Source organism: Channa argus, chromosome 3 (genome assembly GCF_033026475.1).
Source record: "Channa argus isolate prfri chromosome 3, Channa argus male v1.0, whole genome shotgun sequence".
Classification (NCBI taxonomy): domain Eukaryota; kingdom Metazoa; phylum Chordata; class Actinopteri; order Anabantiformes; family Channidae; genus Channa; species Channa argus.
Window position 1 is genome coordinate 10,999,823 of NC_090199.1, and position 19,275 is coordinate 11,019,097.

The 19,275-nt window shown below is 39.4% G+C and overlaps 1 protein-coding gene across 3 annotated transcripts in view; it reads right to left on the reverse strand.

The window, feature by feature from the left end:
* The window catches only part of hhip (hedgehog interacting protein), a 32,620-nt gene that overhangs the window by 4,305 nt on the left and 9,040 nt on the right, over positions 1 to 19,275 (reverse strand). For all 3 annotated transcript variants that reach the window (XM_067498327.1, XM_067498329.1, XM_067498328.1), the window contains exons 3-11: positions 18,468 to 18,612; positions 16,715 to 16,916; positions 10,943 to 11,094; positions 9,333 to 9,506; positions 9,067 to 9,210; positions 8,691 to 8,809; positions 7,344 to 7,467; positions 6,317 to 6,453; positions 4,951 to 5,032 (exon numbers count right to left, since the gene is read on the reverse strand). In XM_067498327.1, the coding sequence (XP_067354428.1) occupies positions 4,951 to 5,032; positions 6,317 to 6,453; positions 7,344 to 7,467; positions 8,691 to 8,809; positions 9,067 to 9,210; positions 9,333 to 9,506; positions 10,943 to 11,094; positions 16,715 to 16,916; positions 18,468 to 18,612 (1,279 nt within the window). The remainder of the gene's footprint in view (positions 1 to 4,950; positions 5,033 to 6,316; positions 6,454 to 7,343; positions 7,468 to 8,690; positions 8,810 to 9,066; positions 9,211 to 9,332; positions 9,507 to 10,942; positions 11,095 to 16,714; positions 16,917 to 18,467; positions 18,613 to 19,275) is intronic.

The window sequence follows — 19,275 nt, forward strand, 5'->3', positions numbered from 1 at the left end:
CTCACACCACAAGCATCTCCACACCATATGTGTAAAGTCCGAACACCAAAGAGACATTTTTTTATTGTTCCATATTAAGACAAACATCCAGACACGCACATCAGCAAATGGGCTAAATCAGAATTATTTCATATCACGCTTTACAAATCTGGAAATAATACAGTGAGTAATAATACAGTGTAATGAAGTTCAAATGTGAAGTGTCTGTTAACGCCTGTTGCCCCCAAATCTCCCTTGAAAAAACACACACACACACATGCACACAGACACAAACACACATATATATTCACACTTGTGTGTGTATGTTTGTAAAAGAGTGAATGGGGGAAATACAGATGTGTAAACATTTCTGCTGTACTGCGTTAAAAGCCAATGAGGCAATGCAATTTGCTGGACACATACAGACACACACACAGGCATCGTCACTGGACTCCTGTGGAATGACGCTGGTATGAGGACAGAGAGGCCTGAGCTGTGAGGTCAGTGTGTGCACGTGTATATAGACTATGTATACGTAATGCTTGGGAGTCCATGGGAGAACTCATCAATCACTATCAGAGAGCAAGTGGTACATCAGCAGTAGAAAACAAAACTAGACTGAAGACAAAAGCTGCAAGCATGGTGATCATTTTATAAGTTGTTCATCAACAAATTACCACATTAGCCTACATCCATCTGTGTAGCTGAGCTGTAAATTCACTCTTAGACACTCTGCTGAGGGTCTCACCTGTTCTGACATTAACAAGTTGAAGGCTGCTGCTATTATATATCACATTATAGTAAAAATGTATGTTATTGGTGATAAATGTATTTCTTTACATTCTAGTTTGAAAAATGCATTGTACGTGTTCTGAACGACATGCTTACTGATAGAAGTGACCGTACTTTGATTGTGTGGGTGTGTTTGTGTGTTAAATTTTGAAGATGCAGGTTAAGGGGGTTGATTCCCATGCTCCCATCAGCAACCTACTCCAGAGTCTATCCGAACTGGCTTTTGTTGTTGCAGGCTGCATGTAGTTAAAAAAAGACTGAAGGAGAGAAGCAAATAGAAAGAGAGGGAGAGAGAGAAAGAGTAAGAGTCCCTAGGGGACTGGGGGGTCTGTAGCTAACACTGTTAATAGCAGGCAGGGGTCAGCAGCACTACTAAACAGTCTGTACGACTGCCAGGGTGGCTGTGAAAACAGCACCTGCTGGTAGCGCCACTTGACAAAGGCAGCTGGGTCAACAGCCACTGTGGGAATTTATCAACTTTGGGAGGGGTGGTGTATGTGTGAAAGTGAAGGAGTGGGAGAAGAAAGTTAGTACTCGCACATGGGTTACATTGACCGAGAGTGAGATGATGATAATGATAAAAATGTGATAGTTGTATGAACTGCAGATTACATAATCATTCAAATTCAAATATAGCAATAGGCGAGTAAAATAAACAGGCGCAGGAGCAACTGCTTGGCTGGAAAGATAAGACACAGAACAAGGATGATTGATGTTGGTTAAGGCTGTCATTCTGTGGTAAAGTCTGTCCTCCCTTCTGTCCTTACATCAGCTAAGCTTTAACATGTCTTAACACTGATGGTCTTTGCCATCAGAGTTGTGTCGATGATCTGCCTCAAACTTGTTGCTGATCTGTTTGATTATAAGGTTTGTATGTGTGTGTGTTTAGCTTGTTGGCTCACAGGGACTGTTTGACTGACATGAGGTATATGTGAGAAAAGGGCGGTGGAGTGGTGTACATTGTGCGTACCAACAATGGCTTAATCAAACTGCCCAGTGTGGTCTCTTTTGCTGTTTTGTCATCTGACTCCATTGTTTGGGGGCTTCTTTTGTAGCTTCATTCCTTGTTTTAATTGTGCAAGAAATTTACTGTGTATTGTAGGAACCAGGGCTATTCAGTGCGACTGGCAAGCAGCTTTGTCAAGGGGAGGACCACAGCGGCGATGTAGGAAGATTTAGAAGGGATAGGAAAATAAAGAAAAGGGCTTTTTTCTGCAGCATGCTGGGAGCTAGTGTACCACACGCTCGCACAGGCTGAAAGATGTGCATGTTTGTGTGTACCCACCACCCACACAGTTTATATCTGTACACACAAAACACTAAGAGACACACATTCAGATTAATATATCCACAAATGAGCATCCGCAGTCTCCTTCCCCTTCACACACAGTGCTTTGTGACTTCCATGGCTAATGCACTTCATAAAGGAGGTCTTAGGACCCCATTTGAAGTTCACTATGTCTTTTTAAAGTCTCTGCTCACTGCAATTCAATTGGTCCACTCTGAAGCTGACAAAAGCTGAACATCTGAAAAGTCGTGCAAATTACAGAATTTTCTTTTTCTCTGTGGAAAGAGACTATAACAAACAAAAGGCAGTTTGCATTTTACACCAGAAATCAGCAGGAGGTCTGTAGGTTAAGCAATTGCAAGATAGACATGCAACTTTACTGTATGCCAGTACCTTTGGTACTGTATGCACACACAGGGGCTGAAACAAAACCTTTGTCTTGCACCATATCATAATGGTTTTGTTTACAAGTTTTATTTCTCAAAAAGAAAAACTCCTTGCAGCATTAGTTGTCCCTGGCATAAACACAATGCTCTCACTGTATACGGAATTATTTTTAAACGCAAAATTAATGGGACAGAAAACTAACCAAATAGGCCAAAACTAGTCTATGGTATATGAGCATAGTCAACCACAATAAAAGTAAAGTTTCACTCAGTGTGCGGGCTACTGCTCTCTGTTTAATGCTCATAGAGGAAGTAAGATTGTTGCTTCTTTTGAGTTTTGACTCAATGACTCAAAGGTCCATTTACTAATGATTCATAGGGTTTCAAACATCTCCAGGTCACCATATAGTGACAGTATTATTGTAGATATTTCTATCCCACTGCTGTACTGTACTGTACCCCGTCACACACCCAGCATGGTTTAAAATGCATGGTGGCCTATTTATTATTGGAGGGGTACTCCAACTGACAAACAAATACCTAGAATCAAGTCATCTGGCCAGGACATGTTTACACAAACACTGCTGAGGGATTTTATGGCTGATGTTACCCTGTAAGCCTTTACCACTCTCCCCAACAATTCCTCTTTTCTCCCTCTATGTTCCCAAACACAAAGTTGATCAAAACACAGCGCTAGATGCTATACTGGACCACAAAAACCACTATACTCTAAATCAAAACTTTTTCTGAGGGAGTTTTAGGCTCCAGATGTCCCCTCATTATGGAAAGAAAAAAGAGGGGAGGACCACCAGACTTGATAACGTACTGAGGTCAGACACGTTAGCTACCCCCTTTACTCCCCTGTCATCCCCTCTCCACCCTCCCTGTAACAAGATCCTAATAATGAAGCCAAAATGTATTAGGAGTTAGGACTCCAACACCACAGGATCTGAACAGACTAAACAAGCCCAGTTGATGGTGGAAAGAATTGTTCTTTGGGAAAAATACATCCAGCAGCCATGCCAGAAAACATAAATATGAAGCAAGCCATCAGGGCCCCTTCAAAACATCTGTGGTGTAATTAATTGCATGGGTGGCACTGTCGTCACCCAGGAATGATCAGCTGCGGATACAATTTAATGTGATTTGGAGACATGCACATCCACTCTTTCTAAGCCTGCTTCTCTTACTTTATCTGCGTCTCATAATCAAATCTAACCTAGCCTAAAGAAATATTATTAGTGTGGAGCCTTTCCTGCGCATTCAGTAAGTTTTAATGTGGACACATGCCATTTATTGACCTTAGGAGACGGGCCTAACTCTGCAGGATCTTCCTCTCTCAATTTCCTTTAAAAGTTCTGATAAGAAGATAGGCAGAAATATGGGGGTTCAGCTTGAAACGTTAAAAGCCATTGGCTTGAATTACAAGGTCTGCTTATGTTTGCAGTGCTTTCTTTACTTCCAGAGTGATATATCAGACAGGGAAGTTTATATATCCATTCAGTGTGGGATAAATTCATACCCTGTCTGCATTTTTTTTCTAATCTTGAGTGACAAATGTTTTTCACATGTACTTGGTTTTGCACAAACAGTTTATCCTTCACTATCTGAATGATTTCTAATACTGAGATGCATATGGTAAGTATTATGACACAGTGACACACACACACACACATCTGAATTATGAAGTTGTACTCACGTGTGCTGCTTACACATAACAGTTGTTCAACATCAAGTAATTAAGCATTACACTGCACAGACACCACTATAAGAAAACCTGATGTGAGCATGTGCTGCAGAATAGTTTTACTCTGTCCACATAATGGCAACTAAAATGTTGACTATGTTATATGTATGGACATGTGCAAATGTTTCTTAATGTGCTTGCATAGAATAAGTGGAGGCCACTTTGCTTGACAACAGGTGCCTTTGTGTTTCCCTTACTCTCAGCGGAATAAACCCTGCTGCCAAAAGCTCTGAAAATAACCAGCAGGCAATAGCTACAAAGGTGAACATTGCCAGCTAGTCAATGTTGCTGTTAGCAATACTTTACACTAACATTTTGAAAAGCTATGGTTATTCTCCAGTTACTGCAGAGCATTTATTTTGGCTGAGGCAGGTGGTGATGTGATGACTTGTTGACGGGCATAAAGGTTCTGGTCACCACAAATGTGTTTGGAGGGGACTTAAGCCGGAAAATGAGAACGAAAATACCTCGCTTCTGTTAAAGGTGATTAACTTTAGATTCATGGTCGCACGAGTCTCTGACTTTGTGTGTTATATGCAGGATTATCTGTGCCTCATCAGACCCACCAAAACAAAACCAGCATGAAATTAGGATTTGAGGCTGAGTTTGTTGGAGTCTCATTTGACAGCATTTACAAGTGGAGGACCATTGAAGTATGACCAATTACATACAACTAAACCCTGAACACATACAACAGCTGCAATATGACACATTCACACCAACTCCTAAGATAAAGAAACTTTACATGTCGATTGTACCTTTTGGGGTCCACCAGCTTGTAGAGTTTCCCACTGTGTGACTGTGCCATGCTTTTACTACTTGCCAATATGTAGACTTCACCTGAAAAAGAAGGAAATTCACATGGAAATGATCACTTAACAAGGCTTGCCCTAAACAAACTAGTACATAGTACAAGTACATAAAATTAACAATGAGAAAAGGAGATAAAAGGACAGGACATGGGATACTACAAGGAAAATTAGTGTGGCTAAAGCTTCTGCAATGTTGCACTTGCCACAGGACTTTAAGAAAGAGTGTAATGGGACAATTGGATACTCATGACTGGGAACCAGGTGGATAATTTAATGAGGAACAAGCCCGCAAGAATATTCCACAAAGGGACAAATTGTAAACATGTGTCTGTGGAGACCCATACTTTGGGACACACGCCCACCCCCTTCCATGATTCTTGCACTGCCTGCAAACCATGATCAAATGCAGGAACCTTTAAATACCTCGTAAGATCTGGCAGAGCTACGATCAAACATTTTTGATGGCTATGTGAGCGATCCAAATCATGTGTTCATTTTAAACAGAAACACCAGAGCTGACAGTTAATAATTCTGCGAGTGTCTGGAGGAGTTCAACTTGTAAAATGTTCTGTATCATATTAGCCCACTCACCTCAGATAACCCTTTATCTTTTCTTTCAGTTCTTCAGTAAACAGTGACACACCTTTATACTCCCGCATATAATATAATACCTAATATTATAAGGGACTCTATGGGATATTGGTACTACTTATTAGAAATGACAATTATATAAATAAACTTCTAAAAAAATCCGGATAATCTGAGAAATGCATTAGAGTCCAGACCATGAGATAAATGCTTGGTAGTTGTAGGGAACCTTCACTTTGACCAATGGGTCTGCAGTTTTTCGAGTCATCTTGTGAGCTGATTACCTCAGCTCACATGAAACCTCAAAGGAAGTGATACCAAACAAATTACCAGGTATGTGGTACAACCCTAAAAAATGACGGAAAACCACAAAAGTGAAGTCAGTCTGAAACGGTACTATGGAATTTAACAACACTATTCGTTTCTCTGAGGTTTCTAATGTCATGTCATTTTGGCTAGAGAATTCTCCCAGATTCTTAAACATTTCTATGTATCACTCTGTGTTAAAGTAAAACATCACAAAAATCCTGTTAAACAGCCAAACAAACCAACACACTGACTCTAAGTCATGACTTTTCTATAGTTTTGACATCCATCAACTGAAGTCAAGGGCTCATGCTTAAAACCCCACACTATGTCCACACATAGTTTTTACTTGTATTTGTAGGTAGGAAGAGCAAAAAGGAAAAAACAAAGGGAAACACAAAATTTGTATCCTACTGACCTAGTTCATCTTCCCCGAAACCCAAGATATGTCCAACAAGCATAGAGCCACAGGGGTTAGCTGAGCCCAGACACAGAGCCTTTTCCAACCATTGTTCATCACTTGTTGAAGTCGACTTCTGGAGTATCCGCAGGTTACTGAGGTAAACAAAAGATGGGTTAGGTCAATTACTCAGAGCCACTGCTTTGTATGGTCTCATAAAGTTTATCAGATTGTGATATATAGCACAATATAATATAGTATAAATCGCTTTGCAGGTGAAAAATAAAATGCAATTTGTTTACAGCTGTATTGTCCAAATTACAGTTGAGATCTGTAAACAAGGATAACGTAATTCCCACAACACGTTTTATTGACCCATCTCCTTTTTTCACCGTGTTCCACATGGTGTTATTTAAGACTTTGGGTTCAACTTTCAAAACATACATCATGCAGGAGCCTTCAATTAGCCACAACAATATGTCCCCAAATTGTAACGAGGCACTGAATTAACCCAACACACGTTGTTTTAAACGCAGCGCCAACTCCTGATAGTGTACTTTCCCCTTCACTATTTACTTCCTTTGTTTACTCGAGTGTCTGTGTTTGACATCAGCAAAGTAGGATGAATTACAAACCAAAGAAAAGTGTGAACAGCATAGAGAAGAATGTCTAATTTCCATGTACACTGAATAGAATGTGCTGTGGTGGTGACAGTAACATAAAACTTGTTTCCCACCGTGTGGATGGAACTCTGTGTTTACTTTGGCACATGCTGATGTAAAAGACACATTTTTCTGTGTGAGAAGAGCAGGAAGAGTTATGTTGATCTTACTAAGAATGAAGATGTTTTTGATAACTCATGAATCAACTGAACTTAAACGCCAGCAGAACGAAGCGGATACAGTGTTTTCAAATATAAGGAGGGTCGAGCTTTTTGACATTGAGTATTTAGGGAGTGTCAAGATTTCACAACATACAGTGATTTAATGTTCCGTTATAGTTTTTATCTGTACAGTCTGAAAAGTCGGTCATTTTTCTTACTTACCCATTTCTGTCCCCAAACACATAACTGCCATACAGTCTTCTAGACTGGCAGCCCCTGTAGATGAACCCTCCCACAGGTGGTGCCCCTCCACTGGACTGCAGGTCATAGACAGAGGGCTCATTTTCTACAGAGTGACAAGGAGGTAAAGATCTGATTTAGAGACTTACTACCCTATGCCCTGTTAATCATAGAAACAGTACATTCTATCTTACCAAAATACAATTCACTACTATTCATCTATCTGTATTCCTCAGGGCTTGTGATTTACTGATTTACTGATTTACTTTAGGTGCTTACTATAACTTTGCTTAAAATAAGTGTTGTTGTGTTTATGGTGGAAAAAGATAAACCATGTTTATTTTCCCAATAGATCTTTCAGACATAATGGTTGCGTGGTTCCTATTAGAGACAACCACTCCAGTAAGAATAAAGAGGACAGAGTTAATCATGATTTAGATGAGAGAGCAATATAATTTTAAACTTCTTCCTTGGCAGCTAACTTAGAATTTATTTAGCCTTTATCAAAATCTTTATCTATTATTCTATGTGATGTTGAAGCACCCATGGCATGTTTTCTGCATTACAGTTGTCTTGGAAAAGGGGAATATGAATGAAGCTTTACTGCTTTTTAAAATTTATTAGCCAAGACTTGATGTGCTCATTTCACAACAGTAATAACTTTAGACTTGGGTAACCTTCTAGAATCAGGCATCTGGCCAGGTGAGAGATGCTCTACGACAAGATCCGGCTCTTCGCAGTGGTTGGAGGCTTTATATGAGTCAGCAAAGCAACACTAACTGTGGCAAAGACAACAAGCCCAATGTAATTGGGAACAATAGTATTTTTATTCTGAAAGGAAGTAGGCAATGCCAAAGTGCTTCTGTTATTCATTATTTTGGCAATAAGAGAAAAACTATACCCCTCCAGCTGTGTTTTCAATAATGCTAAACCATCATCTAGACAGTTATTGTTGTTGACAGCTTTAAATCCTACTTGTGGACACAATTTCACATTTCTTGGCAAATCTACACTCCATAAGGGGGGAATCTTTTTAGATCACATCATTTTTACATTTAACCTTCACTGTCTCTGTACTCAACTGGTGCGTTTTCTGGAATTGTTGCAAAAACACCATGTTCCCACAAAATGAAAGCCATTTGTAAGAACAGATGTCATTTTTTCGAAGAAAAGATATGAAAGGTTATCCAAGAGGTTAATGGATTTTCATTTCTTTCTAAAGATGTAATGCCATCCATCTATTTATTTCTTTATACTTATTTATTATGAGCTAACTTAGCATTGCAAAATAATAAACTCCTTTCAAACTTATAAAAGACTTTAACTGACCATAGTCTTTCCCCTTAGTAATCTCCAGGATTCTTCCTGCTGATTCATTCTTTCCACTTGCATCTGTACAGAGAATAATGAGACTCCCATTGTCTGTCTGAAGTCGATCCACCGCACACCTAAAACACAGAATTAAAAGCAACGGAAGTTATGTCTGGACATCAACTAACTAAAAAATAACAAGTTTGCGTAAGAACACTGAGTTTATGAAACACATTTCCAAAAACGGCAGTGATAAAAAAGCTTAGGACAGGATTAGGTTGTTAAAGTGATGGGAACAGTAAAGGTCTCACTCATAGCCATAGTAGCAGCATTTTAACTAGTGTATCTCTTTTCCCAGTAATAGATGTTAAGTTCTTCGGTTGTTTTCACTCACCTGCCTGGGTCATGTACTCCATGGGCAAAGATTTCAGGTGGCTGGTTGGTGCTGTTGAAGTATGGGTTGTCCCGTGGTATGGAATAGGAGGTCGTACAACAGTCAGTGTCCACATCTACCCTTAAAACGGACCCTGTGAAATCACTGCATTCAAAAACACAAACGAAAAACACCTTCACAATGGTATGAGCTAGGAGAGGATTTAATCTTGGAGAAGACAAAGGTAGTCAATCATTTATACATGATCTACAAACTTATAATCTCACCTGAGTCCATCCATTTCCTCCATGTCATCCAGAGTGATCATGCCATCTCCCAGGATGATGTGCAACAAACCATCTGGGCCGAAGAGCAGTTGGCCTCCGAGGTGCTTCCTGTGCAACTCTGCGACTTCCATTAGCACTCGGACCGTCCTGGTGTCCACCTGGTTTGGGTTTTTCCTGAGAAATACATAAAACATTATCATTTGGTTTATGTCATCATGGTGCAACAATACTGGTTGCTGCACATTAACGTCACTATCTGGAAGTTGAGTCATGTCAACTTGATCTCTTTCTTCTTAGCTGGAAGAATTTAGCTATTCATCCAAGTAGCTTCTTTAGTATTTTTTTTCTGGATTTGTAGCAAAATGTTTTCAACTAAAAAGAAAGAAGTCCAGTTCAAATTACTTAGCTTCCACATAATTACACCTGGATGACAGAAAGTTCACCAACATTAAAGTGACTAATATGTAGATTCTACATTCCAGACAATCTCATAAATATTCAAAGCTACACACTGTAAGATGCACTTGCTAAGTAGCTGTTGTGTGCCAGCTGAAGAACTGGTAGATTTCAAAGGGGAGTACACACCCTGATTATTTGTTATTACTTTAAAGAACCGCTGTGCTCTCATGGATAGGAAATGCTGAAGTGAGACAGAGAGTTTTGTGGTAACAAAATACAACTTTAAATGAGGTGAAATAGTTTGTTGTATGGCGACATTTTATCTAGATCTGTTGCCTTTCCTCACTAAGAAACTGAGTGGAACGCTAAAGATGAAATGCAGGCTATTAAAAGTTGCACAATTTCTAGTGCAAAGTGAGGATTTGGCTTCACGGTTTCAGCAACAAATATTTCATGAGGTGTTATTTTGAGTAGTCCTGTAATTTTTTTAAAAAAAGCTTACAAAAGGAAAAAAAAAATCACTCTGTTTAACTCCCGTCAAATACTTTTAACTGTTGGTGCTCTATTTTACCCTCAAATTAAGGAATATACACTGCAGTCACCACGACAGCCTGGAAACACTAGAATTACTGTATGATTAGACAATGAAGCCAAACATACAACTGTGATTATGCAAGTTAAAATGTAACACTTAAACGCGTTTGTGAGGAAAGACTATTTTCTTAATCACAGGCTATTGTGAAGGGAGTGTGAGGTATGGTATGTATACAGCAAAAGGTAAAATATTGCTGTTATCATGCTGACAATTGCACACATCACATATTCAGCTAAAAAACTTTTTGACTTAGATTCTAAATCTTTGAGCCTTTTATTTGTACTATGGGTAACATGGGTTCTGGCAAAAATGTATCAAATGTTTTAAATAGTTATTGACATCAATCCTCAAGCATTCTGAGATTAGAAATGTTAATTTTTGTTATATTTTTACTTATTCTTCAAAAATCAATCAATTAAAAAACACACTTTAAGAATTTTCTTCAGCTTTCATCACTGCAAATTACAGTACATTGAATGAGTGCATTTAGAATTTCCAGTCTATAATAATCCAAAGTAATTAATAGATAAGTGGGTATAATGTTGAGTTTTTTTGTCCTTTTGGTAAGTGAACAATCCACAATAAAGGTAGATTTGGCACACACTTCACCCATTACCTTGAAACGGTGTATTCAACCACACGGAGAATGTGGTCATGTGGTCCGATGGCCCAGCGCTCTTGGTTGGTGGTGTAAGAGACGTAGAGCTTGCCATTCTTCTTGTAATTGGGGTGGAATGCCAGGCTTAGCAGGCCCCTTTCATCTCCGCCCTGCAGTCAGATGAGAAATACAAAAGATCTAGGAGTTAATTATGTCTCTCTTTGGCTTCTGCTTGGCGGTGTGGGGATGGAATCACCTCCCTTAGCCATCTTTACCATCAACAAGACCGCTACTTACAACGCAGACACACCCATCACCTCTATCCCTTTTAATTCTTCAGCCGCTATAATCTCTTTTTTTTTTTTTCAAATTTATACATCGCATTCCCTTTCACACCCCTGTTGTTCAGTCATTCTTTATTTTTCTACCATTGGCTGTTTTTGTTCACACCTTCACCAACATCCTTATATAGCATTAGCAACCATTATAAAGCATTGACTCTGGGTAGAGTTGCACCTCCTCCACAACACCCCCCCTTCTCTTTCTCTTGCTCACACACACACACACACACACACTTGCCCAGTCTTCTCTCCAGCTTGGTTATGTGCGTCTGTCCTCAGGGTCGGGGGCCCCTGTGACGCCCAGGCCCTCCCGGTGGCCCCCATTGTGCAGTGATTTGTGTGTGTAATCTTTGGGGGATATCCGTGAATGCTACGCTGAGTGGCTGAAAGAATTTATTAGCTCACTCACAGTTCATAGAGAGCACAAAAGTGCAGAGTGCTTCAGTCTATGCTTTTTGCTCCTCGTCCCCTCACTCAAAATCCATGCAAAATTCGAGGCTTGGAGGGGAGGGAGGGACGGGGGAGCACAATAAAAGAGGAAAAAAGAAAACCTAAACAAGGAAGGAGCTGCCAACTCCCACTGTCTTGGCAACATGTTTAGAAAACATCTAAATTGCTTGTGTAATATGTAAACCTTTGTCTCACCCTGGAGGCAGCTACATCAGTTGTCACTACCCTGGTGGTCCTCCCATCATAGTTAGCTGTAGCATTTCATTCCCTAGGCAAGGCACAGCCAGGTTGGCCCTTTTTTATGTTGTACTCTCCCTCACTATTTCTTCTTGACAAAGAAATGAACAGAATGCTAGGCTTAGGTGTTCAGAATGTTTATGAAGTGGTCCCTGTGGGACTGTATCCTGCCCAAACAATTTTGATCAAGAAAGTGAAGATCATGAAAGGTTATCTTATCAAATGAGCACAATATCTACAATTACCAAAGCTGTCACATCTTTCATTCTTCACTCTCAAAATAGTAAAACAAAATACAAAATGAGCTGTCTTATATCTCTGAATAAGCTTAGACTATGTCACCCTCAAAGGGACACACTTAATAAATTGATGTACTGGATCTCCTAGTTCTGTTTGGACTGCATTACATTCAGCCCAGTCAAACATAGCAGTGACACAGGCCACATGCAAATGCAAAAGAGATGAGTCTTTGTGAAGGAATGTAGTTGAAGTAACCACGAGTAACAACAGGGGCCCACATGATAAGCCACAGGGGTTCTATCAATCTGAAAATAAAGTAAAATGTTGTGAAAGTTGACAAATAAATCTTCACCCCAAAAGGCAGAGTTCTTCTGCACACTTTTATGAGTTATAATAAATGACAGAGCATTGAAGTCAAATAAAAAAGGCAATATATGGCATTGGACAGAGCACACTATACAGCTGGATGTTAGTCGGAACAGATGTGACTGTACTTTGCACACAACGTTTCATCTTAGGGAGAGAAATTCTCCTCCTCACCTTGAAATGCTGGACCAATATGCTGGAATTGGGGTTGCAGTGACCCACATCCCCAGATAAAATCACCATAGAGAGTGGGTCATAAACCACAATTTCAAAGAGCCCTAGATCCAGAGCCAAAGGGGGACCACCAAGATACAAAGTGGTTAAATAGGCTGAAATATTAGCTCCCTTGCTAATGACTAGCTCCTTCAGCAGCAGGCGAAACAGCAGAGCTGGCACCAGAGCCACAAGAAACAAACACTGCACCACTGAGCCATTCATTGTTAAGCCTATCAAAAGGGATACCTTGATTGAAAAAAAGACTAAGTGCCAACCTGCAGTTCCTGAGCACTGATTATGGTAAAACTGCTGCCAAAACTGCAGAAGGTAAGATTTTCATGGCTACTCTGAAAAATGATTACACTGTATAAACAAATGGCAAGTTTTGTGTATATTTGTAAAGTTAATCTTTAATGGGTTTTAGGTGAATTGGGCATTTAAAGGCTGCACTTAAATTTAGGAAATGTATTCCACGTTTAATTAACCACTTACACGTAAACAGTTGTATGCTTTGTTATGCTGCATTTTTGTATAATTTAAACATTTGTTTTTCTACTCTTGTACATGAACATAAGGAAAAAAACATTTTGGGGGTATGCTGCAGGATTTGCTTTATTATAAAAAATGTACCTTTGTGTTTTAGCTCCAGGGCTGTTATGGGGACATGGTTTCTAAATTAGTTCTTCGTACATCTTACAAACAATATGCGACTGCTGTGTCAACTTAAAACACATTCCCTCCATTTTTCTTCTAACATATCTGGCTTTTTTATGACTGCCATCATTCTTCTATAGCCAAGACGGTGATTGAATCTCTCATGAGGTATTATCTCTTCATTTTTCACAAACACCTGCCTCTGCATTCCTCTTTTCCCTCCAATTCTGCTCTCTGGGGCTCCAGTTTTGGCACTGTCAAAGTGTAGGCGTTATTCCACAGAACACTGGGAAAGTAAAGTGCAGGGATGAGGAGCGATCGTTATCTCACATCTCATGGTGCATTATATGGAATGCTGAAACTATCTGAGTGGCAGAGGCAATGGCACACACAATGCTAAGGTTTGCACCTCTGCAGAGGAAGCTGTCTTTAAATCACAGTGGTGCATGTTTTGGCTCATGCATTATTACCCTGGCCCTTTTGATCCTCACTTGATTGTGGTCATTCCTCTGCCAAAATACATTCCACATGACTTGATTGGAGCACAACAATGTCTAGATCCTTCAATCAAATATGACCTGAAGCATGTATGCTTGCATGTCCCTCAAAAAAAGACAAAACTCATGTGCTGCTATTCTCTCGTGCAATGACAATCATGAAAAGTCAAAGCACCTCTTTAACCCCCGCACCTGCTGATTCATTAGGTTCTACCACCAACTAATAATATGTCATTCGAGACATATAACTCAAAGAAAGCCATTCTACATTTACAAGTACTTCAACTTTCACATTCCAGTCTCGGAAGATAATAGTAAAATTTACATGAGTACGATCCCATCCTTGCCATTAGGCAGAGTAAACAGTGAAGATGAGCAAAGGCCTGGGCCTCTGATTGCCTCTGAGAGTGCAGAGCAGCTGCCAGTGAAGCAGGGACAGAAACAATGACATCATGTGATTTATTTGTTCGAAAGTGAAATATTCAATGCAGGCCCCCTCACCCTGTTACACAGGTCGGTATACTATATGTCAGTTGACTGTCAGCTTTGGGGTGCCGCCCACAGATGTCTTCATTTATAAACTTACTGTCAATGTCACACATGCTGCACTGAAGTGTCTCTTCTGAATATACTGTGAAAAATATGATTATTGTTAGAGCATCTAAGAGAATTAAAACCACGACACACCACAGCATATAAGGAAGATTAATATGCATATTGAAGAGCATCAGTTCTGGCTTTAACCATTGAATCTTAGAACTAGCGAGCTTGGATATTGGATTTGTTAATGTTAAATGCAATTTTGATTTCTTGTAATCATGTACTCCTGGTGTTGGAGATAATTTGGTCTTCATTAACAACATCTGACTACAAGTTACCATCATGTTCGAGGCAGCTCAAACATGAACCAGTGCTGGAGACAGCATTATGATAATAATGACATTTGGTAGTGTGTGAACTGTATATATATGGTGTATATGGTGTATCATGGAGCCTCAACTATTGAGATTAAATTTTAGGAGAAGAACACCCACAACGCAGCTATGAACACACACCAATACAGCACAGCATTGTTTCTGTGTAGTTCAGCTTAATTGGCACCAGGGGGGATCCATGGAAGGAGGGGGATAGAGGAGCACAAGGAAGTACAGAACATTACAATCAAAGCATTTGCATGGGAATAATGATAAACCAGCTATCTACTCTCTCCCCTGGGTGCCTTGGTTCCTCCTTCTGTATAAAGGCAGCTCCATCCTGTTGATGCTGCCAGTAAACACCTCAGCCCTACCCTGGTCTTGTCCGCCCTATGTGGCTAGGAGAACGATATGGCAGCCAACATCATAGAATAGGACCCTTGGGACCTGCATGGGATCGAACCACATCTAATTGTCATAATGATCACTTTATCCACAATATGTTTGGATTGAACGATGATAAGAGAGCTGAGCAGAGCAAGAAGTGCATCCTGCAGGGGGTAATTGCATATTCAAATGCTGTGCTCCGTTTGACTCCTTGTAAGCAAAGAGTCTTGTCAATGGAGGAACAGGAGGCATGCGTGACAAATAAACTTCCTGTCTGGGAGTGTGCCCCCCAAACATTCCAGTTACTCCATCTCCTTGTGCAATCTCAACTATCTCTAAACATGTTTCAAATTCAAATTCTGAGATGCAGTAACTATTACGGAAAAAACAAACACATTACTGATTACTGATGATCAGAGTGTATTTGCAGTTGAAATGTCCATGGAGAATACTTTGAGCTAGAGTGTATGTTGTATTACAAACAATTTATGTCTATGTCTAGAAATACTTCCAGTCTCACAATGCAGAAATTAGCACTCGCACCACACCACAATATACATTTTGTTGAAAACAAATCTTCTGACACAACTGATGTAACAGTTCAGTGCTTAGAAGATATAAATAACAAAACATGCTTCATGTGTAGCTACTATACAGCCCTGTCTGTGTTTTTCTGTTTTGTTTTAGATAGAGCATTAAGACAAACACAATTAAAACACATGTTTACTTGCCCACTAACACCCCAATATCCAATCATGTCACTTCTTCTCTGCAAAATAATTTCTTTATGGTAGGTGGTTGAACACACAAGGAAAATTCTTGTCTTTTCAGCTCTATACCTGATTCACATTACTAAGCCTTGAGTATTTTACACAAAGAGAGCAAGAAAGCATTAAGGTACTTTAGGCATCTGATAAAAACCCTCATTACACACTAGACCAGGTTATATTTTAAAGCCAATTGTCATTCTTGTCATCTTGTTGGTATTGAGTTAGCTAATATGTAAAATTTTGGGTCAGTCCCCATGATATTAGATCCATTATAGAAACAATATGGGAGAAATTAAGAAAGCTATTAACCCATCTTGTGAGAATCAGCAAATAATTAGCAGTGAGCACAATGTGTGTGCTGTATGTACAGTTAATTAGCAGATAATGGCATAATGATTAGCAGCAATCACTTTTGATGAACGACTGCTTGTAGGATGTAATTATATAATTGAAAGCTAATAGTAAGCAGGCGCCTATTTGAAGGGATTTCTCATGGCTGAAGATGATCCGCACACGTTTACTTAGGTGCAGGCTGTTGACAAGTACTAAAGCTCCTACATCCTTACTTTACATCATTACTCCAGAAATGCATGAAAAAAAAAAACATTTCACAATTCATCAGCTAAGCTCTTTTCCTCTTCTTACATCTGTGCTCAAATGAAATAATTTAAAATACTTAATTCCACAGCTAACACTACATAGGCAGACTCATTCTTACCTTCAGGCCGCTCTGCACCAGCTTGTGGATGTCCAGGAAAGGCTCTTTGATTAGCTCCAGGTCATGGTTGAGTATTCTGACAATTCCCTCCCTCTCCAGGACAAAGAGCCGCTGAGATCCATCCCCACAGTGCACTACGGCCACTGGCTGCCTCAGACCACTCAACACCTCCTGGGCACAGTAGCAGTTGTGTTTGTGTTTCCTGGGAAGATACAAAAGGTTTTGGACTGATGTTAGTTACAAGTTACAAGATACAAGGGACATTAAACAGTATAAAGCATCAGTGCAATGAAGCATAAAATAAATCATTTTTTATGGCAAAGTGATCTTCCATTAACGGTGATATGATAAAGAAAAATCTGAATTAAATTTAGATCGATAGGCTGTCTCAGCCTGCATGTCTGGTTTTAGTTTCAGCTTTAAATTCACCAAGAGGAAGAGAGGAAACAGAGGAGCAAGGGTGTCACTGGAAAATCAAAACACTGTGCTATTTTCATAGTTTGACTTCAGGATATTGCAATCTTAAGAAATTTCTTATTTCACTTTCATTATACATTCTTTTTCTACTTCTGCTGCCATCTGAGGGCATCTGCTACACAGTGTTTTCCATCTGCAGTGTCTAATCTAAGTGACAAGGTCTGATTACATAGCCCATGTACTATGCATATTCAAACATCTGTGTTATAGATAACTCTTTCTTGCAAAAAATTGTCTAACTCAAAAGCCTTCTCACACAAAAAGCTTGATTTTAGTGAAGGGTGGTGCCTGGCCCAAGAATGCATGACCACAACATGACAGAAAAAGTATGAAGCATGAAACACAGTGTTTGTTTACAGCACATTGAAGTCATGCCAGTCAAAAATAAATACTCAGACTTTGTACTACGGGGCTTGCAGGACAATTTCCGGATCATCTGACTCAGACATTTGCCTTCTCACATGCAGTGTATGTGTGAAAGCCACTTCAGACTACAACCTCCATAGTATGAACGACCACATGACATCATCAAAACTGAAAACACCTCCAGTTAGCAGTTTTTCAGCAAAAAGCAAATGGGTATTTAATAGAATGGTAGAATAGATGTAATGTAAAAGGATGATGAATACCATTTATACACATACTCCCAAAACTAGAGCCATTGTATGCAAGTTTAAAATCTGTGAAGTTGCTCTTTACGGCTCTCCTACCTGTGAACATGATCACTTGGATGAAAAGGGCACTCATTTTAAAGAGGGTAAGAGAAGCTAATGTCATTGTACATAGTGGCCTCTGGCCAACAAGCACTTAACACACCCACTTGTAAACAAAAATCTTTTTGTTATTAACAGTTATTTGACTGAATGTTGGTTGATCCGATATAGGTGCACATACTGCCCAGTATTCTTGCCCTAGGGAGAGGGGCAAAGCTGTCTGTGATGTGCAGACCTTTGCAGTGAGGGAAACAAAGAGAAGGATGCAGGATAAGCACTTCCATTATATGTGCATAGCTAAGCAAAATCTAAGTGTACAAACATTAGGACTAGAGATGAAATGGCACAGCGTTTTTCTGTGAAGGTACGGACCAAAACAATATGGACCAATAAAAACCATGTGACACAGGATGAACATACTTCAATAAAAGCCTTTAAGTAATATTGAAGCCTAAAAGGTTCCCTTGCTTAGAACACATTGAAGAATTAGTCAAAACATAATCTAATATATAAACAATAAAATCCAATCCTGAATAAAAGATGATAAAAGTCAGACTACAAACCTGTTGATTTTTGCTATGTGCTCATCTTCAAAGTAGTTGGAATCTTGACTTTGTGGATGCTTTCGTTGAAAATCTGGAAAGCACATACTGGCATCTCTTCTCCCATAGTATTGGCAGAACTCATCCACATCAGCCTGGAACAGTTCTAACAAACACAACAGATACAAACATAGGCAGAAGGTCTTTACTCACTGTAGATACTGGATGTTTAAATAACTTGTTACAGGGGGCTCATGGCTAAATCGCGAAAATACAATTAATATTCTCCTCACACTGGTACAAAGTTTTTTTGTGTGCACAGCAGTACTTGTATTGGGGCAATGCTATGTGTGTGCATGCATGAGTATGCACAAGAAAGGATAAAACAGTGGGAGACCGAGAAGGAATATAATGTACTTGTTACAAGGGAGGGTTGGAGTCTGATGAGCCAAATTCTGGCTAGACTGGGCTGAAATAAACAAGTAAAGAGAAACTACGCCAAACCACATGGATCAAAATTTAGACAGGACTCTGCAGTGAACCATGAATCCACTACATTTTTGTTTATACTCATTATTTTGATTTATGAAATGATGCTAGTGCAAAACTAGACCCCTACTGGATTCATATGGAAAATAATATAAGAAGTGAGTAATAAAGTTACATTCCCATCAAATTGAGGATTCCTTCATTATATTCCCAGTTTAGACTGTCAAAACAACTGTATATTATCAATGTACATGAACTACTTAGGTTTTAAGAATTTTCAGTACCAGCTAATGGTGGAATTTGAAAACCTACTAGGAGTTGAGACTTTTAAATACATCTA